Source organism: Zootoca vivipara, chromosome 4 (assembly GCF_963506605.1).
Source record: "Zootoca vivipara chromosome 4, rZooViv1.1, whole genome shotgun sequence".
In the NCBI taxonomy this organism is placed as follows: domain Eukaryota; kingdom Metazoa; phylum Chordata; class Lepidosauria; order Squamata; family Lacertidae; genus Zootoca; species Zootoca vivipara.
The window spans coordinates 76780227-76807821 of NC_083279.1; the positions used below are offsets into that span (position 1 = coordinate 76780227).

The window sequence follows — 27595 nt, forward strand, 5'->3', positions numbered from 1 at the left end:
TTAAGTGGACTGTAGTTCATGCAAGCCTGTGCCTTAATAAATTTCTCAAGTCTTTCTTAGATTCTATTGTTTTTGCTGCAACAGACTAACACAGCTATTCCTCTGGAAATTACACTGGAGAATATAGAAATTGACTATTGAAAATACATGCCAGCCATCAGAGTATACTCTAGGTTCCCCATCACAGTGCCTTCTGGGTGTTTTGGTCTACAACTCCTACCAGGCAGCAAGGCCAATGATGGCAAGGTGATGGGACTTGTAGTCCAACTGCATATGGAGGGCATCGTGTTAGGTAAGGGTGCCTAGGTAATATGCATACAGGATATGTAGGTTTCTTTCTTTTTTTAAAAGGCCAGGTACAGAGCCTGGATACTGTTGGCAGAATCCACAGAAGGGTTGTTTTAGCTCTTGTGCTAGATTGTTAACTAAATCCAGAGATATTCTTGCACTAGTGTAAAAGCTGTGCAAGAGGCTGAAAAGAACAAGAGTGAAATCTTGTGCAATTATTGTGCAAGCATTTGCAGAACTGTATTTTGCTGCAGTTTTCCTTACACTCATGGTCCTTTGACTCCAAACCACATCAGCTATGCAGAGCAACACTTTTTGCTGGCATTCTTCCTCCTGGTATTCTTTATAGATGTATAGCTTTGAGAAGCATCTTTATCTACTTAGATATTTGTAGACCACTAGCTACCATCCTGGAACAACTAGCACAAAAGCTTAATAACCCAACCAGCAAAGATTCTGGCAACAATCCAGTGCATAGTTGAATGCACCGAACTCCCAAATCAATGAAATTTAAGCATGTCCAGCTTTCTACCTAAAGGAGTGAAATCCTGTAATCAGCTGTGACATTCTCTATAAACAAGCCCCATCAGTGTGTAAACATGTAGAATTCCTGACATTGCACTATAAACACTCGATATGCCTTGCATAAGACCTGATCAACAGGGAATTCTGAACAAAGTTTGCAAGACAATTCAATAACTCCCTCTAGCATGCAGTATCCCAAAGATCACCAACTGATAATTTACCTATCTGGGAAGGCACTTCAGGAATTGTTATGGAAATTTTTAGGTTTATTCAATAATAATTTAATATGGCTAAAAAATAACCTGAAAAGCTCGAAACTGAAGCTTATGAGACATCTGAAGTCCATGGAATACAGTATTGCCAACAATATTTAAGAACCTGGCTCTATTTTTAGTGGCGGATGATGCAACCATATATGAAGAATGTTTAATTGATAATGCAAATGTGCTTCATATCCCGAAAGGAAGAAGTAGTTTTCTCAGTAATAAGATACATGTAAAGTCAATCTCTATAGTTATATTCTGACAGTTTAATTTAGAGGAATATTAACTTTTCACTAACTACGGTACATTGCTTTTGTTTTTATTCTGCGGCGTGGCAATATGGAATTCTTGTTATAGCAAACAGTGTTAATAATTCCATACACAACATGATGAAATAAAGGGATAGGAAGGCCACACCAGGGCAGGTTAATGACCAATAGACACAACTGCCTAGGGCATCACCCAGGCACTGGCCAGATCCAGACCAGCTTAGCACCAGCAAAGGTTGCTGCCTACATGGGAAAGGCAATGTCTGATAGTACATAGCTGTGTACTTAGCATAAAGTAAGATTACATATAATTTGACTGATGTCTAAAATATATCAGGTTTAAAAATGGTGTACTGCTTTCCATAGCTTCACTCATATGATTGATCTACTTGCAGAGCGGACATCAGTGCTAAACATCCCACCTTATTCCCAGTCCGGGAAAGGAAGACACAAATTGCATATCGCTAACAATCCCAATTTACAGGTAAGTGGGGCAGACCAGAATTACAGAAACCAATCCCAGTTTCTGATTGGATCCTGGAATGTCCCAGTTTTTGGATCTTACATTTTTGCTAGAATGCACTTAGTTTTTAAGGTTTAGAAAGTTTAGAATTTGGTAGAAGCCTTAGTATTTTTATTCTGAGAGGCTGAGTGACGCTAAAAAATGTGTAAATAACATTTAACACACAAAATGGGGTTTGTATACAGTAATTTGATTTCTAAAAGTGATCTTGGCCATAAGTCCCAAGAACCGCCCATAGGTGGATGACCCTTACAGCTCTACTGTACTGTGCCCGCATTCAGAAAAAGTACCCCTTGTTTCCCCTTCATCAAATTTTGGAAGGTATGCAAGTATGAAAACACTTCATCATCTAATTGCAATCACACAAAGATTGCCACAGTTCTCCTGTTTTCCTAATCCTATACCTCAAAATCCATCACAGCTACCAACATTAAAAAATTCAACAGAATTTGACCACTGCTTTTATTTCATGTGGAAAGAGAAACATGCAGGGATTTTAAAGGACTCTACAGTTGAGTAGTATGAGAAGCCATTCTTCACACTAAAGCAGAGGCCTTAAACTAGCTAGAAGGAGGAGCCCACTCTTTAGTCAGCAATTTATTCAGCCCTGTTGAGATGGGATTATAGAATACAAGCCTGCTTCACAGATTCATTGCTCTACTGGTGTTAACTAGCAAACCAAGCCTCATCTGCTATTTATAAAAACCTGCTATTTTTAACACGCAAGAGATTATTGGGAAACCTTTTATGCAATAGTAGGTTTATTTCTGCTGTAAAGTTTACATGCTAAATTCTCGCACAAGTACTTCTTTAAGACAGCAGATCCGTCTGCTATTTATAGCTGATAGTAGGAGCTCGTCACATTTAGAGTATGACATCACTATGGGAATATTTCCTTTCACTTATGGAAACGCCCTTATGACGGGAACTAAACATAGGCATTTTCCACTTCTGGTTTTTAAAATAATAAAGTCATGTTTTCGCTTTCAGTACTGGTCATTAGCAATGCAATTATTTCTAGCAGATTCTCTCTACCTAGCCAACAACTCCTGAATTGTCTCAAACCCCAAACATCTTACAAAACACATTAAGATCTTACGTAAAAAAAATTAACGTTTCATATCAGGAGATGGTAAAATGCTCACCTTTTCCAATTTGAGAAAATCACAACCTGCATAACATACATACATCTTGTACCTGCATAAAGGTTTTTTTTTTGTGCCATTTTATACTTAATGTAATAACTGTCTTGCAAGATCTAGTCCATTTTTTTGTTTCCAACTGCTGCCACCCCCTGATGGCTCTAAGACATTCAAAAAACACACAAAGACAACATGCCTCCACGCCAGAACAAGAAGTCCTTATAGCTCAATGGAACTTTCACGCCTTTCCTCTCCAAATCTGTTCAGGAGGGTCAGGAGATCACTCTGCTTGGCACTGATGAAACCATCTCTTTAGCATGACATTGTATTCCACCCTATATATCTGACTATGTTAATACTGTACCTCCCTCCAAAAAGATCAGTGAGAATCTCGTGGATATATGTCCCCCTCCATTTACAAAGGAGAGGAACTGAATACCAGAACTCTTTAAACCCATCCACTTTGCCCATGCCATTGGCCACCCTACATGGTGAATCATGTACCCTGCCAGCTTTATACATCATGCAGCTGCCAATAAATGGATGACCACCGAAGAAGAAGAGGAGGAGGAGTTTGGATTTGATATCCCGCTTTATCACTACCCGAAGGAGTCTCAAAGCGGCTAACATTCTCCTTTCCCTTCCTCCCCGACAACAAACACTCTGTGAGGTGAGTGGGGCTGAGAGACTTCAAAGAAGTGTGACTAGCCCAAGGTCACCCAGCAGCTGCATGTGGAGGAGCGGAGATGTGAACCTGGTTCACCAGATTACAAGTCTACCGCTCTTAACCACTACACCACACTGGCTCTAAAGCAACCAAGATCCATCATATATAGAAAGCAATGGATTTGGAGTTAACATTTGCAGGACAATATATCACATCTAATTTTGAACATCTTCAATTTTGAGTTCTAGTATACTGAGACAACAGGGAAAATTTATCTCCCTGCACCATTTCTAATTTTGTAAATCTCTTATGTCCCCTTCACCTTTCCCCAAACAAATATAAAAAATCCCCATTGATTTATCCTTTTCACATATGAAAAATACACCAACCCCTTGACCCTTTCTAGTTGCCTTTCTGTAGATGTCAGTCTGTTCTAAAATCAGGAAACCCCAAGAATCAAACAGATAATATTTCTAGTTTCTTGGTGATTCAGGACACTGTTTAAAGACTTTTTAAACAGAATACCCAAAACCTCTGACCAGAGCTACCAGAATTATTTATTTATTTATTTATTGGAGAAGAATTGAGCAACTATAAATTTCATAACTTGCACCCATTTGTTCTTGCCTCACTCACCTCTGCCTTTCCATGCTGTTGTTGTTTATTTCATTTCTAGACCACCCATTGGCCAAGGTCTTCTGGGTGGTTTACAAAACCTAACAACTGCAATGCAGTATTAACTTCATTCTACCAGCGGGAAGGCGTTCAAAGAGCAGTGCGTGTCACTCAACAATCAGTAATATCACTAAAGAGCCGTATATTTTAAATAATGTGTAGCCAAACACGCACATGAAAATAAAATGGGAGAAAACAATGCGAAGCACTGTGTGGGTAAAACAACAAACTGATATAATTCATTAGCAATAAACATCACGTGTCACTTGAGAACACTTGTAGTGGGACAACACTTTCCAGCAGGCACAATGACAAGCTATATTGGCATAATGGATTATTATGCCTGGTGTCATGAGATCAGCTCTATGGCACATCCAAAACATAATAATCAATTCTGCAGATACTTCAGAGTGGGGAAAACCCAAAGAAACAAAAGTATGTGAAGCAGGAATGTGAAGTAACTGAATGCTTTGCATCCCACCCTTCAAGAGGCTCACGGCAACATACATTGTCCTTTTGGGCGGCTGGTACAATTTTTGATCTCTCTCAACTATAGTACTGTAGCTATTCCAAAATATATTCCAACCCTGTAAGCTAACCTAATGGAGGTTTAAAAGGTAAAGAGACCCCTGACCATTAGGTCCAGTCGTGACCGACTCTGGGGTTGTGGCGCTCATCTCACGTTATTGGCCGAGGGAGCCGGCGTACAGCTTTCAAGTCATGTAGCCAGTATGACAAAGCCGCTTCTGGCGAACCAGAGCAGCACACGGAAATGCCGTTTACCTTACCTTACCTTTATCTACTTGCACTTTGACATGCTTTCGAACTGCTAGGTTGGCAGGAGCTGTGACCGAGCAACGGGAGCCGGCGTATAGCTTCCAGGTCATGTGGCCAGCATGACTAAGCCGCTTCTGGCAAACCAGAGCAGCGCACGGAAACGCCGTTTACCTTCCCGCTGTAGCGGTTCCTATTTATCTACTTGCATTTTGACTTGCTTTCGAACTGCTAGGTTGGCAGGAGCTGGGACCAAGCAACGGGAGCTCACCCCGTCACAGGGATTCGAACCGCCGACCTTCTGATCAGCAAGCCCTAGGCTCAGTAGTTTAACCACAGCGCCACCTGGGTCCCAGCAAAAGGGGTGTAGTGGGATTATTTGTTCTAACTATATAATTCAAAGATCATGCATTACAGTTAAGTAATTTAGTGGGATTATTTGTTCTAACTATATAATTCAAAGATCATGCATTACAGTTAAGTAATTTTCTCATCTTCAAAAGGTATTAGTTACAACAGGATTCCTACTTTGTGGAAATTATGGTGCTCTTGGGTTCTGGGGGGGGGGATATGTTATCTGGTGCCAGTTAAAAATCTCATTACAGTCGTACCTCGGGTTGCGAACACCTCGGTTTACGAACAACCTGGGTTACGAACTGCGCAAACCCGGAAGTATTTTCGGCGTGCGTGCGTGCGCAGAAGTGCTGCGCGCATTTGTGCATGCGCAAAGCGCGAAAATAGCAAAAATGGCGCTTTGCGCATGCGCAAAATGCCGTTTTCGGGTTACGAACTTTTCGGGTTACGAACTGCGATCCGGAACGGATCGCGTTCATAACCCGAGGTACCACTGTACAAATAATAGCCTGTTGAAGAAAGATTAACCAAGTGTTGGGTGGTGACAGTGGGAAAAAATAAGTTGTATTTCTTGAAAGCTGTTTTCTGTGGATGTTCTCTTGAAAGAAAGAAAAAAGGCAGAAGAACTGTTATAAGATGAAATTCTACCCAGCACAAACACTTTTTGCATTGACTTTCAGTTTTATTTATTTATCTAATAGAATTTATATACCATTCGATTGTAAAAAACAACAACAACCCTCCCAGTGGTTTCCAAAAATATAAAATAAAACATAAAAATTATCAATCTAAACATTTTGAATATTCAAAAACATTGAAGATTCAAAAATATTCAAAAGGTGATTAAAATGAAGAATTGTACCAGTGCATCAGCACAAAAATGTTATACGTGTTAATGATGGTCAATGAACCATATAAGTAAGAGAAACTTACAACTACTGATTCAATTGGCCCTAAATCAGGCTTCCTCAACCTCGGCCCTCCAGATGTTTTGAGACTACAGTTACCATCATCCCTGACCACTGGTCCTGCTAGCTAGGGATCATGGGAGTTGTAGGCAAAAGCATCTGCAGGGCTAAGGTTGAGGAAGCCTGCCCTAAATGGTATGCCTTGATTGGAAACCACTCAGTGCTACCGACCATGTGTAAATCCAGCAATGCCAATAGTGATGCAGCAATGTCCTACATACCGGTAACAAAACATACTGCCTGGTGTCAGAGAGTTGCAAAGTGTAGGTGCTGCCACACTAAAAGTGTGTTTTCTCACAAGGATGGAACTTGTGTATTAAGTGGCACTTGTGGCAGCGACAGTTCCGCAGGTTGAAGTGGTCAAGTGGGCATATATGGAGTAAAGAAAGGAAACCAGTCCCAAAATTTTAAGGGCTTTATATACTAGTAGTAACACCTTGAACTTGCCCCGGTAGCAAATGGGCAACCAGTTCAGATCTTTAGGCAGGGGTGTTATATGCTGACAGGGAGGTGAGGAAAACAGAGACAACGATAAACAAAGAATTTATTTTATTACAGGTGCTTAGACTTAGTTTCAACAGAGGAGGAGGACATGGCAAACGTTTCACAGAAAAGGTAGGCATTGAGGCTGGCCTTGGAGGAAAGGAAAGAGCTAGGTTCACATAGGGGTTCTGCAAGGGTAAACGACAGCAAGAAAGAAAAAGTGGAATCACTTAAGGGGAAAGACCTTCAGAGAGTTGAGGGTGGCAGCCTGGTTTTTAAAACTTATTTTATTCCTACCATTTAATAGGAAGTGTATGGAGAAAGAAACTACAGTGGAACCTCGGTTTATGAACACCTCGGTTTACGAATTTTCGGTTTACGAACGCCGCGGACCCATCTGGAACGGATTAATTCACTTTCCATTACTTTCAATGGGAAAGTTCGCTTCAGTTTATGAATGCTTCAGTTTATGAACAGACTTCCAGAACCAATTACACCCATGCTTCAGGTTAAGTACGCTTCAGGTTGAGTACTCCACGGACCCATCTGGAACGGATTAATCCACTTTCCATTACTTTCTATGGGAAAGTTCGCTTCAGTTTATGAACGCTTCAGTTTAAGTACTCCGTGGACCATCTGGAACAGATTAATCCACTTTCCATTACTTTCAATGGGAAAGTTCGCTTCAGTTTCTGAACGCTTTAGTTTATGAACAGACTTCCGGAACCAATTGTGTTCATAAACCGAGGTACCACTGTACCCATCTTTTAAGAAAAGCACTATTACATCAAATTCTAAGTCAGGATCTGTAGTCAATTGATCCAGTGAAATCAGAACAGTTCCCCCCCCCCCACTCTAAGGATCAGTCCTGCAACATCAGGCCATTGCATGAGAGAGTAAACAAGGAAGTAAAGCAACTGTGGTTCAGTCCTATGCAATGTTTATATACGGTACCACTCGACTGTAAAAAAAGAAGCAGCAAGCAAACCTCAAAGCAGTTTTATGCAGGTCTAATAATGTTCAATGGAACTTAGTCCATTCCAGGATATGTGTCCATAGAAAAGAAAAAACAGCCAACTTCAGACCAAACCAGTAAGTAGGGAAGCTACCCACAAAACTATGAGCTCCAATGGGAAACTTTCAAACATAGTGTTCAAAGGAAGAGATTTTGTTAAGAAATGTGTCATATCTATCGAGTGGAAGATTTCACAGCTGAAAACGTGTCCAAATACTGTACCAACCTGATTCACATTACAGAACAGCAAATATGACTTGCATTACTAGAACACTAGATAAAGGCACAGAGGTCTATTTAGAATCATGCAACAGTTACTGCCACTTCAGTCAAAGCATTCCAAACAATCCATTAAAATTATAAATGTAAATCAAGAGCACTTCATTTCATAAAATACACACACCACTTAAACACACAATGAATAAGCTGCATTTGAAGGTTTTTTAAAAAAATAAAATAACTGACACAGATCACTCATCTATGAACAAGTTAACACAAAAAAATACTACACTGTCAGACGGCAGGTTCATCTGGTCCAGCATCTTGTAAGCAGGCCAGAGGCTTCCAGGAAACCCACAAGCAAGGCAAGGAGGCAGCAAATCTCTGTTAGAGGCATAGTGTGACCTCTGAACCTGGTGGTTCCATTTTGCCATGATGGGGTAGTCAAGATTTGTTCTCCTGTGGCAAGTCCCACTGGGATGACTGGGAGTTGCACAACAGCACTTCCCTATAAACTGTGGCCATATTCCACATACATTTGGTACCTTTAAACAAAGCATACAACTTCCACCTCAAAGAATCGTGAAAATGGTTGTTTACCTCTCACAGAGCTACAATTCCTAGCACCCTTAGCAAATTGCAACTCCCAGAATCCTTTTAGGAAAGTCCACATCCTTTAAAAGCGCTTTAAGTATACATGACCTGTGACCCTGTGTTTAAAGAGGAGCACTTACAATCCATTCGAATCCATCAAGGTTTTCAAAGTATTTATAGCCTTATATCATCTTTGGGGAAAAAATTACTCTAGCGCCACCAGCAAAACTTCTTAACATCCCCCCCTCCCTGTTTCCCTTCTTTCACCTTGGGATACGCTTTGCTCAACTGAAATCCAACAGCGCAGCCCTTAGCAAGTTGACTCTGAAGTAAATCCCAAGTTGTCCCAAACGGAGCTTGCTCACAAGAAAGTGTGCCTTGCTAGGATTGTAGCATGTATAAAAACACACTTCTGCTAGCATCTGGTGAGCAGTCTTGCAATGAGTTTGAATGTGTTTTTGAAATGGGCACACAAAATACTATGCACTAATATGCACTTCAATAATTTTGATGAACTATCGTAAAAAAAGAGAGGAGGATATTCCTGTGGCGTTGCGAAATATATAGGGAACAGCTCTGCTTAAGTGTTGTGCACGGTTGGTTAAAAAAGCATCACAAACCAGAGGGTGTGAGAATGTGGGCACCCACTTAATCTGTGTTTATAAACATGAAGGGGGAAACGGACAGAAGGACAGGAGCAGAGGAGAAATGATGGGCCATTGCCCGTGAGGGAAGCATTGGTCCACATGATCATTCATAGGGATATGGAACATCATGGGAAAGCCAGCATCTACTTCACAAAGTCCTAACTACAGTGAAATATACTGGAAATACTCCACTAAACATATAGGGGGTACAGTTACATAGGGGTTTAGGATTTAATGCAGACTTGTGGTGTTTACAGATCAAGAACAACAACAACAACAAGTTAGTGAGAACACGATACAAGCATTTAAAATGCTGAGCAAAGTTTAAAGGCAATACCACTTGTCTTTCCTCAAAACAACTCTTACAAGATCTCCTCAGTCCACTTCGTACAGTACTTTGCATCCTGCCTATCGTAAACACTTATGTTCAACTAGCATATTGCATCATGAAGGTGAAATGTCAAAAGAAAGGAAGTACTGTATCGGCATTACCCAGCAGGACCAATGGCTGCAACTCTTGTATAAGGCAGCTTCTCATGTTCCTATTAGACCCTTGGGGTTATGCAAATAACAAGTCTGCTGTGAAAGGCCTCTCTTCACAGAAACCTAGAAAAGCCAGGTCACTGGGACCAGTACAGTGGTACCTCGACTTACGAACGACTCGACATGATGCAGCAGCTAAAAAAGCCAATGCAATTCTAGGCTGCATCAATAGCAGTATAGCATCTAGATCAAGGGAAGTAATAGTACCACTTTATTCTGCTCTGGTCAGACCTCAGCTGGAGTACTGTGTCCAGTTCTGGGCACCACAGTTCAAGAAGGATACTGACAAGCTGGAACGTGTCCAGAAGAGGGCAACCAAAATGGTCAAAGGCCTGGAAACGATGCCTTATGAGGAACGGCTTAGGGAGCTGGGTATGTTTAGCCTGGAGAAGAGAAGGTTAAGGGGTGATATGATAGCCATGTTCAAATATATAAAAGGATGTCATATAGAGGAGGGAGAAAGGTTTTCTGCTGCTCCAGAGAAGCGGACACGGAGCAATGGATTCAAACTACAAGAAAGAAGCTTCTACCTAAACATTAGGAAGAACTGACAGTAAGAGCTGTTTGGCAGTGGAATTTGCTACCAAGGAGTGTGGTGGAGTCTCCTTCTTTGGAGGTCTTTAAGCAGAGGCTTGACGGGCATATGTCAAGAATGCTTTGATGGTGTTTCCTGCTCGGCAGGGCGTTGGACTGGATGGCTCTTGTGATCTCTTCCAACTCTATGATTCTATGACAACCGAATTTTTCGACTTACGAATGGGGCAAATGGCCGCACGCTTACAAATTTCTCGACATCCGAAGGGAAACCGTGGCGGTTTTAGATAGGTTTTTTTTTACTTACGAATTTTTAGATGGGGTTGCTTCAACTTACGAATTTTTCCATTTCCAATGCATTCCTATGGGAAATCACGTTTCCAATGGCACTTTTCGACTTACGAATTTTTCGACCTACGAAGGTGCCTTCGGAACGGATTAAATTCGTAAGTCGAGGCACCACTGTATGCCCATCCCAGGATGGTAGCTTTGCACTGCTTCCATTAGCTAAGGTAGTGAGAAGAGGATCTGGATCGCCATTTCGGCATATGATATGTTAATAATGTGTGCCCGTGATTTTCAACACCATTCATTTACAGGGCTGAGAGCAGAAACTGTGAAATGCATCAGGGAAGTCTGGGAGGTGCCGCCAAAATTACCCACCTGGCTCTTATGCCAACCAATGAATGGTCATTGTGCAATATTTACTTCAGAACTGATGAGTAAGATATATGCAGATGTATAAAAGGTGTGGCAGTTAGAGCTGTAGAGAAACATGAAATGCCACTTGCCTATGCTGCACTTCTTGAATTCTGGAAATGTTTGGAGCAAAAGGCTTTGCTTAAGGCATGGTGGGGTGGGCCCAAAGCTCTTTCTTCATTGATGCCAAGATGGTGGAACACACTGCCCATTCCTGTTGGTCTTCTGAAAGACAGCCAAGGCCTACTTTTCCCCCCAGCAAGCAATTTTTTGGCACTGCTATTAAAAATGGCCAGAGCCTGCTGCTTTTATACTAGAAAAAAAACTGTGTTAGTTTACTTTTTTGAATCAATACATTTTATGCATTGTTTTAATATATGTACTTGTTTGCAGTCTTAAAAATTCATTTAAGATGATGGGTTAGAACTCCCAAGATGAAAGAAAATAAAGTCACCATGGGTCTTTCGTACAGTACACATGTAGAATTTGTTTGATTTGCTGCTTCCAAACCATGTTCTGGATGTCTAATATGGAATGGCTCCCCCACCCCCACCCCAATATGGTCCTCTGTTTGGGTCCATGATGCTATTAAGACAATGCTTCTCATTTCTAATGATTAATGTGTCAACTAACGCTTATCAGTGAATCCTGCAATCTCTGTGCCTTCCTCAATGTCCCCCAGATCTCATATAAATATATGTATATAAGAATACTTACGTTCATTGATTTCAGTAGTCTACTCTGAGTATGACTAATGCCCGAAATTGCCCCATAGTAATAAAAGTATAATTTAAAATCAGAGCACCCAGCAAGGTGGTCTTGGACAGTATCCAATGAACACATTCTATTAGTGCAACAATTTCCTTCTGTGCAACCCCCCCCCTCGAAGAACAGATTTGGGGGGCTGCGGTGGTAGGAGAGAAGGGAGTATTATTGCTCAAGGAAGGAACCTTGCACTGACAGGAGGCTTGCTTACTACTTTGGATGCTCCCAGGTACATGCATGACTCCAAACTCAGATTGCAATCCTAAACAAATTCATTACTGAGTAAGCCCCACTGAACTCATTGAGGATTACTTCTGAGTAAACCTGCACAGGAGTGTGCTGTTACATCATTTAGAAACAGGTAGGTAGCCGTGTTGGTCTGAGTCGAAGCAAAATAAAATAAAATTTTAAAAAACAGCCATCTACAGGTTTACCACTCCCATCAGCCCATCACCCATTCCTACCCAACCCCACCACCCTCTGTATATACATAAGGGTCTGACTCTTCTGTTTCAAGTGTATCTGAAGAAGTGTGCATGCACATGAAAGCTCATACCAAAATAAAAACTTAGTTGGTCTATAAGGTGCCACTGAAGGAATTTTTTTTATCATTTAGAAAAGTTGCCATGTTGTCTTTGTCTACATTTTTACATAGTGAATTGAATTTTTATTCTTCTTTTCTGATAGCCTGGTAAAGTATTGATATAAATTAAATAGAAATTGTAATGTTTAAATTAAGCATGGATTTATTGGATTCTTTTTGGATTATTGTGTTGGTATTGACCTCTATTTATTGCTTACTAATTTATTATTATTCATTTGGAAAATGTTCACCCACCTTTCCTCCAAAGACCTCAGGGCAGGTTACAACAATAAAACGTACACAAAAGCAAGTTACAGTATTGTTTTTACTTTCATTTCACTGATGAGTTATTGTGTTTTATTATTATGCTGACATAGATATAGCAAATTGACTGAAATGTTATGGATATGTTTTGGTTCTTTTTGAAGGTTTGTTATTGTCATGACTCACTTTGAGCTAAATTTTGTTCCCTTTTAAACAGGCCAGTGGTTCTAAAACATGTGGCTCCTATAAAAAAGGGTTGCCATATTTCAAATAGTTAAAATCCGGAAACTGAGCTTTTTGGGGGCAAAGTTGCTGAGCTTTTTTTCAGTTCTGCCCAAGGTGGTTGAGCTTTTTTACTCCCCTTCAAAATCTCAAATGAAAATCGAAGGTTTTGAGCTATTTTTAAGGAAATTCACAGAAATCTACATTTGCCATACATCCGGATGTCAACTGCACTATAAAAACAAACTAAAAAAGTAAGAAGGGTATTATCAACCATAAAACTGGTTATAAAGCCATGTTTTAGAAATGGAAGTCAACACAAACTGAATGTTGAGAGTAAACGTTGGATATATACGTTGGATATATATTACGGGTGCGCATCAGGTCTGTCTGTGGACTGAATACCAACATTAATTAACAAAATTTGCGGGTCCTGAAAAGCGCCCTGAAAAGGGGCCATCTTGTACCACATTTTGCCTGCAAAACATTCAACACTTCACCTGACTCAGCTCAGTTGGTCTGTCCTATCCACAAAATTTCAGGTTTTGTTTTGTTTTTTAAAAGGGGTAATTCAGAATGCCATGAATGTGATTTCCTGTAACCAGTCCCCAACCCACCCTTTCCTTACAGGCTTCTTCCATCCCTCCAAAAGGGACCAGTTATTTGTCTTCACAAAACATCTGGTCTAACCTGTGTGCATTAGACTAAATTAGTTGCCACGTGTATATTATTAGCTGAAGCCAAAATGGACTCTTGCTTTGAGGAGTGTTTCCTTTACATGATTATGAGTTTGAAATACTTTTCCATTTCATACTGGTGCTTTGAAGTTTCTATTGCAATTATTTGTATGTTTTAATTGAGTTAATATAAATAGATAGTTTAAATTATATTATATATTATTATTTATACCCCACCCATCTGGCTGGGTTTTCCTAGCCACTCTGGGCGGCTTAAAGTACATATAAAACATATTAAAACATCAAATGTTAAAACCTGCATTGAGTCCCTGCTGTCAGGGGAAAAGATGGGATTTAAAAAAGTACAATAATAATCATACTGGGATGGAGAGCCTATAGCCCTGTGGATATTGTAGTAGTAGTAGTAGTAGTAGTAGTAGTAGTAGTAGTAGTAATAATAATAATAATAATAATAATAATAATAATAATAATAATTATACCCCGCCCATCTGGCTGAGTTTCCCCAGCCACTTTGGGTGACTTATATAGAGTGTTAAAAACAATACAGCATTAAATATTAAAAACTTCCCTAAACAGGGCTGCCTTCAGATGTCTTTTAAAAATAGGATAGCTGCTTATTTCCTTGACATCTGATGGGAGGGCATTCCACAGGGCAGGCGCCACCACCAAGAAGGCCCTCTGTCTGGTTCCCTGTAACTTGGCTTCTCGCAGTGAGGGAACCGCCAGAAGGCCCTCGGCACTGGACCTCAGTGTCCGGGCAGAACAATGGGGGTGGAGACGCTCCTTCAGGTATACTGGGCCGAGGCCGTTTAGGGCTTTAAAGGTCAACACCAACACTACAACGCCCATTGTTCCTGAGCACTGGCCATGATGGGAGTTGGCTGCAGGTTCCACATTCTGAGAACAGGCAGAGTATGTCGAAAGTTAATTCACCTAGACTGCAATCATATAAGAACACTTACTGACTTCAGTGGGGCTTACTTCTGAGTAATCCTGCTTAGGCATGTCCTGACAGTCACTTAGAAATGTTGTGTGCTTTGAAATATTTAAGCAATGGTTTCAAAAAGCTAACTATTTTAAAATGTCGTTAAAATCTTGTAATTGTTACTTACTGTAAATAATTAATTACCGATACAGTACTTGAATGGTTTTTGTTTATTAATATTACATTATATTATATTACATCAGGAATCCATTTGGGATGGATGAATATATGCTTTAATGCTGATATGTACCAATGCGTCAGCACAAAAATGTTGTACTTGTTAATAAGGTCACTGAACCATATTATTAAGAGAAACTTACGACTACTGATTCAATGGTATGCCTTGACTGATGCTACAGACCATGTTTAAATCCAGCAATGCCAATTCATAACAACACTTACCTACTCATTCAGTATACAGCTGTACTGAGCTCAGTTTCACATTGTTTTGTCAGTATTCATCCTGCAGAAGACCTTCAGTTTTTGGTTAGCTGTAGCTAATTCAATTGATGCTTTTGAATTATGGTGCTGGAGGAGATTCTTGAGTGTCCCATGGACTGCAAGAAGATCAAACCTATCCATTCTGAAGGAAATCAGCCCTGGGTGCTCACTGGAAGGACAGATCATGAAGCTGAGGCTCCAATACTTTGGCCACCTCATGAGAAGAGAAGACTCCCTGGAAAAGACCCTTATGTTGGGAAAGATTGAGGGCACTACCGGTAGGAGAAGGGGACGACAGAGGACGAGATGGTTGGACAGTGTTCTCAAAGCTACCAACATGAGTTTGACCAAACTGCAGGAGGCAGTGGAAGACAGGAGTGCCTGGTGTGCTATGGTCCATGGGGTCACGAAGAGTCGGACACGACTAAACGACTAAACAACAACAAGCTTGCCATTTCATCAAAACCCAACCAACATACAGTATTAATCTTAACTATTGTTTGATTGAACCGAGCCATTTTCAAAATATGGTTTGTTTCAGACCTTAGTTAAGATTGCCCACAGTGTAGGCTGAGATGCAATACTAAACCACAGTTAATCCAAAATGGAAATGAAAGCTTCTAATGCTGGAGGTGAGGGGAGAGTTTACTGTGATGTCTGAACTGTCCCACTGTGTCCCAGGTGACTGATTAGTTGGCTCCTAGCCATGCTGAGACACAGAGAATGACAGCCGAGTAGCAGTATCACATTTTGAGAGGCTCTTGGGTCACAACTTGGAAACCAAAGTTTCCTTTACACCCTTTTCCAAGAACCTATGCTATGACTGCAGCTGTGGAGGCCACAGACCAAGCATACAAGGCAACTGTTCCACTGTACTCTGCCCTTCCCATGCCCTTGAGTCTCTACTTTAATGGAGAGCACTTTGTAGCAGAACATAAACAAGAAAACACAGCAAGCATGTAAAGGAAGCGCAAGGAAGGTGAAAAGAAAGCAAGAAACCTGCTCCAAGTTGGGAGTTTCAACTTCCCACCTTGACCTGGTTCCTCTCACCTTGCAATCAACATAATAATGGCTGTTCTCCAAACTCAGGTAGACGTTACTTTTAAAAATAGGCTGCTGCTCAAGCATGAGCAAGCTCACTTGCAATTTCAAACAAGTGGCATTTAAGCCTCACCCCAACAGTCACCACAGGAAACCCTTAAACAAAATGTATGGCCCTATCTATGCAAATATGCAGCAACTTCTTATCCATCTCTTTTTTAAACTACTTGATAGATTGGAGTTTTGCCTTTTAGACTTCAAGAGGATATATGACAAAACAAGCTCAAATAAATAAAACTGACTGTATTGTCTATTTCTGATAAGCCTAAATGCACCGAATAAATGTTTGTCTTGAGAGAATGGCAAAAAAGACAGACAGACCATGAATCAATTTCATCTTTATAGAAAAGAATTATGTTGAGAAATAAGTGCTCCTCATAATCTCACCTTAGGACTTTTGTGTACAGTATAGAAAAGCTGTTCAACTTCTAAGCATCTTTCCAATGAAAGGCTATAGAACTTGATGAAGTGAATGCTGATACATAGCAATAAAATATTCAGCCAATTTTAATTAAGCCTATACCACTTACAGTACAAGTTGAAGAACTACCTTGACTTCACATTACGTGTTTCTCAAAGGAACACAATGTTCTATGACAAAATCCTACCACATTTTATTTTCCTTCGTCTGTAATTCTGGATCTAATATCCATTTAAAATCAATTAACGGGAGCTGAAAAACCAAAGTGCATTAATGCTGTAATATATTCTAGAAGTATGGAACATGAGAATTATTTTGGAACAGGGCAATTTTTAAAAATGTTGAGGTAACAATATTATCCATGGTGATTTCACAGTTCTCTTATGAAAAAAATTAGGACTAATCTTATAGACTATACTGAGTTATAAAATAGTGCTTATAGGTATCGTTCACAAATGGTGCCCTTGATATATCAATTACAAACTGTAATATCCTGATGTATCTAAATTAGGTTTTTTAGATTTATAATCAGGTACTGTAATTAGTACCACATTAAAAAGTACAAATCTTAAATCCATCGTATGTCAGAGTTGCTTAATAGCAAATATAGCCTAGCTGTATTTTTCTAGAGGGAATGTGCATTTCAGAAGTCGGTGGAATCTGATGCTGTTCGTGTTTGCTGACGTAATAGAGGCATGAGCTGGACACATTTTAAAAATGAAATTTCACATTACTTAAAATCACAAGTTGACAGCCTAGAGGCCTGGTTGACTTTGCACTTTTTGTGAGCATTCTTGACATTTGCTGATCTTTATTATGTAACATTCCCACCAAATCAAAAACTAGAATAAGATGCCATAGAGGACAATGGTGCATCAGCAATACCAAGCCCTGCAATAGTGGATAGCTCCAAACTCATTTGTTTACATTCTGCAGCTCTCTCATTTGGTTCAAGAAGAAAAGCAGGCTCCTTCAATGCAAATATAAAACAAACAATAAAACCACAAAAAGAGGAACTGACAACCTTTTACTGCCTGGATTTATTAAAGAAAATACACATAAGAAAACCTGGAACATTATTTGTCCTATTTTTCCTACATAGGCAGCACCAGATCGGACAAACACAAAACATGCCAATCTGCTGTAGGAAAACAGTCCTCGGCAAACATTATAAATGAAGTAAGGCTGAAAAAAACCCCAGTCAAAAGCATTTAAGGAGGAGAGGCGGGAATTACCCTACCCTGTCCTCATCCAGATAGAGAGAGGCAGATCCAGGAAGGAGCCTAATTTGAGAATTAAATCAAGTAAAATCAAGCATAATCCCATTACCCTCCTTCCACTTAAAGGAAGGCTATTTAACCCTCTTGATGCGTCCATGTACTGAAACAGCAGAGTTTCCCCCTCACACAAAAGCCCCTTAAAAAGAGTGTTGTTGGGGTGGGGAAGCGCCTTGGTTCAAACTGACCCTCACAAAGCTACCAGATTGCCTTGGAGACAAGATATTAGGAAGAGGGAAAGGAGCTCGGGGTGGAGGCAAAAGCTAGCTGTACTCACTATTGCTCCAGGATTTCAGCAGATATTTGATGCTGATTTCAAAGAAGCCGGAATCCTGCTGGCTGGCCATGTCTGCGGCATACAAAGAGCCTCCCCTCCCGGAGCAGCTCGAGTGGCAGGTACTTTTGCCGGCGAGATGGGACTGTCACCAGCTAGTGATGTAAACGGAGGGGGTCAGGGGAGGAAATGAAGTCTCTGCAGAGCCTCTCTCCTTCCGCTCCTGAGAGCTGCTGGTGGTGGTGGTAGTGGTGGTAGCTGCTTGCTGTTGCCTCTGCTCTCCCAATCGGCGCCAGCAAGCGACACCCCCACCCCCTGCGCCCCGGAGGAGATGCCTGCCCCTTGGTCATCCTTTAGGGGGGGTTGCTTCTGCCCGTCGCCATCGCACCCTGCTCGTGTGCGCCCAGGCTCTCCTCTCCCCTCGGAGCTGCGGCAGAAGCGCAGGGTGTCGGGAGGGGGGGGGGAGAGAAACACACGCAGACGCAGCAAGCGAGCAGCGATCGGAAGGAAAAACACCTCTTCCTGCCAAACGCCCAGCGATCAGATCCGCCACTGCGGGCAGGTTCAGGCTCCTGCTGCGCACAGCTTCTCTCTCTCTCCTCCGATCCAAGCCTTGGGTGAGCCGGGGTGGCGCGCTTTTTGCTTTCTCTCCTCGCCGGCTGGTCAGCTGCTTCCCTCTCTTCTCAAGAGCGGCGGCGGCGGCGGCGACAACAACAACAACGCCTTCCTCGGTCCAACTGCATCACGCTGCGGTAAAGCCAACGCTGCACCCATCCGCTGGATGTGCAGCGGAGGAACCTCTCTCTCCCTCTACCCCTCCCTCCACTTTTATTATTATTCTCTCCCTCCCCCCCCCCCGGCTAGGGTCGCAGCTGCCTCACTTGTTTGGGTGCCTCTCTCCCCGCACCAGACAAGTCGCGGCGGCGGTTGTTGTTACCATTTTGACTCGAATCGAGATTTTAAAGAGACAGCAGCCAGGCAGGAGGAAGAGGAGGAAGAGTTTCTGCTAAAAGCAGCTTCCTCGCGCGTTGCCCGCTAAGCCGGAACATCCCGGATCGAAACCGGACCAGCCCTGAAGGACTCGCAACCCTGCTGGGGACTAAAGCCCCCCCCTGGACCCTGCCTTTGGACAAAGTAATCAGTTGTTGACACAAGCCTCTGAGCATGGAAGGGGAGAAGGGAAAGGCTTGCTTGGGTCCTTCATTGCCTGTTGGGAGCTCCTGCAAGTCATCCTGGGCACCATGTACAGGCAGTGTACGTTTTTGGCATGCTGCTGCTAAGCAAATTTTTTTTTTTTTTTAGGTAGGTCGCAGTGGTGTGCGAAAATGGCTGGTCTTGCACAGGCGAGCCTGCACGCAACCGGCTCACTTCACGGAGAGGGAAGAAATCCTACAGTATGTTTCTGCAGTTTCTGAAAGGTTTCCAGCTGCCCCTGCAAGCTTGTCAGCTACGCGCTAAGGACTTCAGGTCTGATTTCAATAGAGCAGGCATGTCCAATAGGTAGATCGTGATCTACAGGTAGATCACTGGACACCTGCGGTAGATCACTGGTAGATCATTGGCTCCCCCCAAAGAAGCTGAACAACTGTGGCTCCCCTAAAAAAAGCTCAACATTTTACCTCCTCCCTGAAAAAACTCAACAACTTAGACCTGAACCCGAAAAAGGGGGTAGATCACTGCCAGTTTTTAACTCTGTGAGTTAACTCTTGGGAGTTGGCCACCCCTGCAATAGAGCATCCATCCCAGGGCACGGGATTAGGATATAGCACAGTCAACATATGTGGTGCTTTGCAGGAGCAGGAGTAAGCAAATAAAATCAGGCCTCTAGGCTGTTATTCAGCACAGTGAGACTTACATAAAAATGGGCCTTGTCTCAAAAAGATTACAACCTACATTATGGCAGTAAGCAGACATCAGAGGGAGAGAAGGGGGGAAACCAGGGGAGGGATAGGAGAGGACAACTTTTTTGCCAGAATAATTCACCTCTCTCTTAACTCATAGTCTCTAGATGTTGCTGGCCTGCAACCTCCATCATCTCCAGCCAACACAGCCAGTAGTTGTAGAATAACAGAAACTGTAGAGAAACAAATAGGAGTTGTACAATCATAGAATTGTAGAGCTGGAAGGAAACCACAAGGGCTGTCTAGTCCAACCCCATGAATCTTTTGCTCAACATGGGGCTCAAACACATGACCCTAAGATTAAGAATACCATGCTCTATTATCTTTGTACAATAGGCTCGTTTCTACACATGTTCATACACCCCTTTCTATCCACCACTCAGGCAAATCATCATCATCAGAGCTTGATGACAAATTCCAGCCAGGCAAAAACACCCAAAACCAGGGCAAGTGGAAGGTCTGGCTGGGGAGGGGGTGTAGCCTGGGGAAAGTCCCGAGGGCCAGATAGAGAGGCCTTGATATTAAAAACTGTAACACTCTGCTTTGGATAGGACTCGCCTCTCTCTCATACACACACCCTAATTTTAAGCATAACTTGGCAGTAAATCCTATTTACTTCAATGCAATTTAAAGTGCAATCCTGTTGTAACACTGGCTGTCTCATTATTGCAAATGTGGTTTAGTATCCTTGTGGTTTAATAAAAGGGATGTTGGATAAGGTTCAAGAACTTGGCAACACAACCTTATTTCCCTTAATGCTGGAGTGGATGCTTCCAACTAGCCTATTCACCTGTGTGGATGGAGACTCAGACCAATGCTTTGGAAGAAGTTGTGTACCAGTGGAAGAAAAAGGTGATTTGTTGTTAGAAGTTGCCGAGAGTTTTTAGCTTGTAGATGAAACGGTAAGTGCAGCCTTCCCAGGCAGGGGGGAGGGGTGGGCTACACAAGGTGCTCTCTGTGGATTTGTTGCTTGCCTGAATGAGTACCTACTTGTATATCATAAATAAAACAAAATACTACCAAGAGACCACACTTCTCCAGTGTTCTCTCAGTCAAAGGAAACTAAACCTGCTATGTCTCACTACTTGAAGAAGGGGATTAACAAGTAACACTGTTCTCGGTGTGAGAGGGTCAGAGTGCAGGGGACCCCATTGTGTTGTGCCTACAGCAACCCACTAGGCCACATGACACATGCATGCTACAGCTGCCAGGAGTCGGCACCTCGCTTGGTGGAGCTGCCCTGCTTGCTGCCCATGAGGAAATGCAGGGGCTGGGAATCTGATGAGCTGGATAGAGGAGAGGAAATGGGAGTATGATGGCCTGGCTTAACTCTCCCCTCTGCAAGTCGCAGGCAAGCAGAGGAGAGAATTCACTCACACATATCTGGACACTTCAATTTAGGGGTAGCAGTGGTCCTCCCAATTTTTGCTGAGCTCCATCTTCCATGAGCTCCAGCCAGCATGGTTAATGGTCAAAAAGGGTAGTCCAACAAGTTCTGGAGGACCACAGATTAGTCCCCAAGCAGGACTGCACTCTCAAGCAAATGTACTTAGGAAGAGAGCCTTCATGTCATAGTAAGTTCCTTCAAACCAGTTGTTGTTAACACCAGAACCACTGATCATTCATAAAATAGCCCCAGAGTATACCAAACATTAAAATATGGTTTGTGAACATAATGCCAAGTAGTGTGTGAGTGCTATGAAACCAGGAAGACGGAGAGCCAAACTGCATATCACATGAAAATACATAGCTCTAGATAGAGGTGTTGGTCTGCCATAGTCAAAACAAAATAAATGGTCTTTAAGGTGCTACTGGAAGAATTTTTTAAATTATGAAAATACATGTGCACAAACCCCAGCTGCTGCTTCTACACCAAAGCATCCCTGGAAGAATGGTCCACTAGGGTAAATGGGGCACTGCCCCATGAGCCTTGTCTGTCCTCAGCTGTCCCCACCAGCCTGCCTACTTACAGCTGATCAGGGAGTACCCCTACATTTCACTCGTTCTGACTCCACCCACTGCAGGTCTCCCCTGCCTTATGGGGTACCAGCAACCCCCACTGCTTGGGAGGGATCAATACTCAGAAGTCAATCAGCAGGACATATGCTTAACTCTTTTCTCCCCCAGATGCATTTCCCCCCCAGGAGGAGGAGGAGTTGAAGCAGTCCAAGGGTTTTCATTTCCCTGCTTCCATCCAGGCCTTGGCACTGAATATTAAAAGCAGAGACATTTCCAATTTTAGGCTAGTAAAGAGTCAGGGTTTGCAGCAGCAACAGCAGCAGTTCTAGTAGGGATCTTTATGCATAGAGGGGTTGATAGTTAACGAAAAGCAGCTGTTAATTGCGACAAAACTTACAGACTTCTGAAGCATTCACAGCGGAACGATAGGGATCAACAATGCAAACTATGTTTACATGTTTAATAATTACAATATTTATTAAGCAGTTCTCATACCTCAAGGAATTGTTTCAGGGAAATGTTACTGAATAGCACAGGTTTCACAGAGCTGCAAGTCCAATTCAAATCCAAGAACAATCTTGCAAATGACTAAGAGATTTTGATCACCAAGTTGACCATGAAGTAATAAACATCTTAGAGAGAAAACCTCGGAATTTAATTAGAGATTAGAAATAAAACAAATCTACCAGCAGAATTCAATGGGGCTTACTTCACTTACTCGGAACAAGTGCGTATGCACACTGACTTGAGGTAGGAAGCACTGATTATAGAGCAAGTCATGTCCAAAGCAAGTTCCAAACAACAGAATCTTATGTGTTTGCTTTAGCTGATATGGCAGAAACAATATACTGCACCACAGCAACTAATAGCACATCAAACGCGACTAAGCCAGGCATCATACAGGCACACAAACTGAAGCCATTGCCCATTAGGGTGTCGGGCAGTGTGACTAGACCCATTCCCTAAAGTCAGACAAAATACTTACCGTATATATTGTTGCTATCTGTGCAGCAGCAACTATGGCAACCTTTGTATCATCACTGCAGTCTTGAAACCTGATGCTATGAGCTACAGCAATGGTAGGGCCGGCCAAAGATATTTTGCTGCCTGTGGCAAACTGCAAAATGGCACCCACCAGCAAGATCTGAAAAACTTACAATGAGTATTCACAATAGCTCACCTAAAGTGCCCAGTTGTTACTGGCTGCTATTTTCTGCTCGTTTTGTATTGATTATAACCTGATATGCTCATACCCTGTCTTATATTCATGTGTGTACACACGCACTCCAATAAGCATATATACAAAGAAAATGGCACCCACCCTTCCATATACAGGGATTGACTAGAGCAGCTGTTGAAATGTACTTCAACACTGGTGATGGGACAGCATTTTCCACCACACTGGAGGACAGCAAGGTAACAGAGGATGCAGGGTGTGACGCACACAGCTCTATTATCCAACACCTCACCACTGCCGCCCTGCCCCCCCCCCCAAAAACTGCTGCCTCACTGCCTAACGGTAGGACCGGCTCTGAGCATTGGCTCAGCAGTTCAGCTGTAGACTGGAGTTTTAAGAGTGACCATATATAATAGGTAAACATAGGTTAAATACAAATAACATTCTTGGAGGTCATGTGTCAAAGGGTGCACAGAACCTAAACAATTGCAAACCATCCATTTGAATGTTACCTATATGCTTGAAATGTGTGAGAATACACAACTCCCTCTTGTGGTCAGAACTAGCTGCTGAACAGTCCTGTCCTTTTTAATTGCTAACATTACTCCTTCAGCTCAAATGCATGCCTGGTTCACTTTCTGTTCTCTGTCCTGGTGTTTGTATTTGTAAATGAACACATGCTTTTTCATTTTCTGTTTGTATACTGGTGTAAACATCCTGCTGTTACCCAAGTTACAGATGAAAGTGCCTTGCTACCTTGTCAAGTATCTTGCAAGATGCTTTTCACTAGCTAAGTGAACAGTGCTGGGTTACCTGATAGGCAGACTAAGCCCATGTTTGGGGCACTAGCAAAAGCAAGGGCACACACACAAAATTAGGATTATTATTATTTGTTTTAAAAAAGAATTTGAAGAATAAGCTTCTGGAATGCTTTTAGAATGGAAAAAGCGTTTAGAACAGAACATATTCATGCCATGTGCTGCACACTCTCTAAATCTGGTTGGCCACAGTGCTGTTGACTGTTGTGCAGCTTTTTCTCAACAGTCAAGTGATTTTATACTGGAAAGTATAGCTGAAGACCAATCACAAAAGGGAGAAACTATAGGAGAGGCAGAGAACTTTGCAAACAAGATGCAAGAACTAGAGTTTGTGTTCATGTTGACTATGTGAAATGAAATTTTACAACAGAGGCCCTGAAATGTAATCCATTGGGTTATTTGCTTTTTGGAGAGGGGAGGGAGATGCAGTGAGCAATGCAATTAACTAAGGCTGGAGGGAGTGAAAGTAACTGATGAAAGAATTTAGGGTTTCAGCAGAGAATGTCAAAAACGTTATCCGAATGCAGATGAACAGCAGGTCTACCTACCGAGAAACAACAGAGGGACAGACAGAAAAAGAAGTTTCAAGGAGCTGGGTTTACTCAAACCCACCATCACACAGTCACTAGGTCTACCAGTAAAGGTTGGTCTGTTCTCTGATGCTAGTTATATATGCATATTTATTTATTCATTCATTCATTCATTTCAAGCCTTCACTTTGCCCCTCTTTGAAAAATTCCCGTGCATAACACCCCAAACACTAACAAGGCAAGCTAAGCTAAGCTAAGCATGAACCACGTGGCCTGAATTTTCAGTATTCAAGCATTGCCACTTGAAATGCAAATGTGCAGAGTTACCTGAATTAAGTAGTTACTTACCCAGGCGTAGATAACTTTCCACCCATACGCACAGTGAAAAGAAATTCAACCACTTTTACAACCCTTAATGAATAAAAAATAAATAAAAATCCTTCCAGTAGCACCTCAGAGACCAACTAAGTTTGTCATAGGTATGAGCTTTCGTGTGCATGCGCACTTCTTCAGATATTATGGATACTTGCTCCGGCCACAGGAGAAACAGAAACACTGTGTAAAAATCTATGCACTTGTAATAACTGTTGTTTTTAATGTTTAAATTCAGGCCCTGTAGAGTTCTGTATATTATTATCATCATCATCATCATCATCATCATCATCATTATCATTATTGTACCATTTGTAAGAAACACACCACTTGGGGGCAGCACAGTGGCATTAAAAGCTAATCAAATCAGCAGGAAAATAGGGGTGAATGATTTACAGTAGTCTAGGCTACGAATTGTGTCAACTTCAAGGCACAGAACGGAAGTGGCATGCTTTCTCTTTATACACATACATAATTTTATTTGTATGCTACCTTTCCATAGCTAAAACCATGCTTAAGGCAGCATACAACATGAAAAATACATAATGACAAACATAACAAAAGTAGCCACAGACAATAAATAAGCATCAAAAAGTACACAACCGAATTATTATTTATTAATTTTTGAATACCACCCTCATTATAATTCCACATAAATAATAAGATCAAAAATAAGGATACAAAAAAATACTATGAATAACAGCAACAACCCTCCCCCAGGATAAACTTCTCCAAACAATACCCAGGCCAACAGTCTGCTACAACAGCCTCAGCTTTTGTAGCGGGAGTCAGGCATACCGGTGGTGTTCAGTGTGAAAAGCAATACAGTAGGTAGCAGCCAGGAAGTCACTTCCTTCCATTCATTGCCCAAGCTTACTCAAAACATGTACGTTTATGAAAAGAGAAACACGCACCAGAGTTTGGCTCACACACCTTGAATTTTGCATCTTCAAAATGCAGTAAGGGAGGGCAAAACAGCTGCCTGCATAGTGCGCCCTACACTAGTTTCAGGATCCCATGCCCCTTTACTCCATATCTGCCCCCTTGACCACTTCAGTCTGTGGAACTGACATTTTTGCATGCACCTCATAATGTCCATTTCCTATTTGCAAGGAATCAAGACTTTCAGTATGGCAGAAACTCCACTCTGCAACTCGCTGCCCATTAATACTGTATTAGACCGGGAATTTTTGCTGAACTGTTTTCCAAACCTGCTAAACACTTGTTTGTATAGGCAATCTCTCCCCCCCCCCGACATGCAGCTAGAACATGGAATTTTTATTACATATGTTGTTTTAAAACTGCTGGTTTTATTTATATTTATTTATTTTAAGTGTTATATAGATTTTTAACATTTGATCTTTTTAGTAGTATCTTTAATGAACCCAGCCAGATGGACAGGGTATAAATAATAAAATTTATTATTACCATTATTATTATTATTATTATGCTTTTATGTGAATAGCTTAGAAGTTTTCTGTTGACTGAGTAGTACCGGTATATAAATATTATTGCCAAATATGAACTAACTAAATGAATAAATAAATAAATAAATAAATAATGTCCAACGGTTCCCAAATGAAAATGTAAAGCTTAAGCTGAAACAGTCACATGCTCAGTACAATGTATTATCTCAAACATTTATATCCGATTTCCTCACTTTGAAAACAAGGAAGCAGGAGGTTCTGTTTCTGTTTTGTAGATTTCTAAATTTGTCATACAGGGCAGGGCCTGAACCTCTTTTTCCTTTAACAATTAGCAAACATGACCAGGCATGATGTACAAATTCAGAAACGGTGAGGAGGCAGATTTCTAGATCCGATTCAAAGCAACCCATATGTGCACTGAGGGCTCCTTGCAAATTAATTTAAAATGCCACCTCCACATATTTTAATTCTTCTCTAATGTTTTACAAACCTTCTGGCTGGCTACAAAAGCCAACATGTATTGCAGCAGGCCAGTAAATTATTAGGTCTGCATTGTTTAAAATCAACTGGCTTAACTAAAACCTTTTTTTATTTTAAAGAAGAAAAACCAGAAGTACAAAAAAGTGTATATTGAAAAACTAAAGTGCAGTTCTGAGAGGTGATGAGTCAGCTTGTTCTTGCACTCCCCTGAAAGGAACATGTCCACAGATTGTGGGAACCCATGGATCCATTGGACTTAGGTCCTACACCATCACTGTCACTAGAGACTAAGATGGCATGAGTAGCTAGGAGTGCCTTTTTCCAGCTACCACTGGTTCGCTATCTACAACTTCTTTTTGACAGAGAGAACCTTGGCATTGCATTCTATGCTCTGGTGCTGCCCTTGAAGACAACTCCTAAATTTAGCTAGCCCAAAATGCACCAGCCAGATTACTAACTGGTTCGTTTAGAATTGATGTGACCCCTGTTTTAAAACAGCTGCAGTAGTTGGCTGATCATTTGCAGATCAAAGTAATGGTGCTCACATGAATGTTTAAAGCCCTAAACAACTTAGGCTCAAAATTTCAGAAAAGCTGTCTCCTTCCCTACAACCCCTCATTGATGTTAATTTCAGCAGACGAGGTGGTAGTTCCACTGCTTTCAAAAGTTTGGCAGGTGGCAGCCTAGGAGAGGGAATTTTTCCCTGTGGCACCCCAAA

The 27595-nt window shown here is 41.6% G+C and overlaps 1 protein-coding gene across 9 annotated transcripts in view; it reads right to left on the reverse strand.

The window, feature by feature from the left end:
- The window catches only part of FRY (FRY microtubule binding protein), a 194850-nt gene that overhangs the window by 127306 nt on the left and 39949 nt on the right, over positions 1 to 27595 (reverse strand). For 2 of the 9 annotated variants that reach the window (XM_035115762.2, XM_060273788.1), the window contains exon 1: positions 18217 to 19038. The exons of the other annotated variants lie outside the window; for them this stretch is intronic. In XM_035115762.2, coding sequence (XP_034971653.2) covers positions 18217 to 18286 — 70 coding nt within the window. In that variant the 5' untranslated portion in view covers positions 18287 to 19038. Of the gene's footprint in view, positions 1 to 18216; positions 19039 to 27595 lie in introns of those variants that run through there. 9 annotated transcript variants of the gene reach the window in all.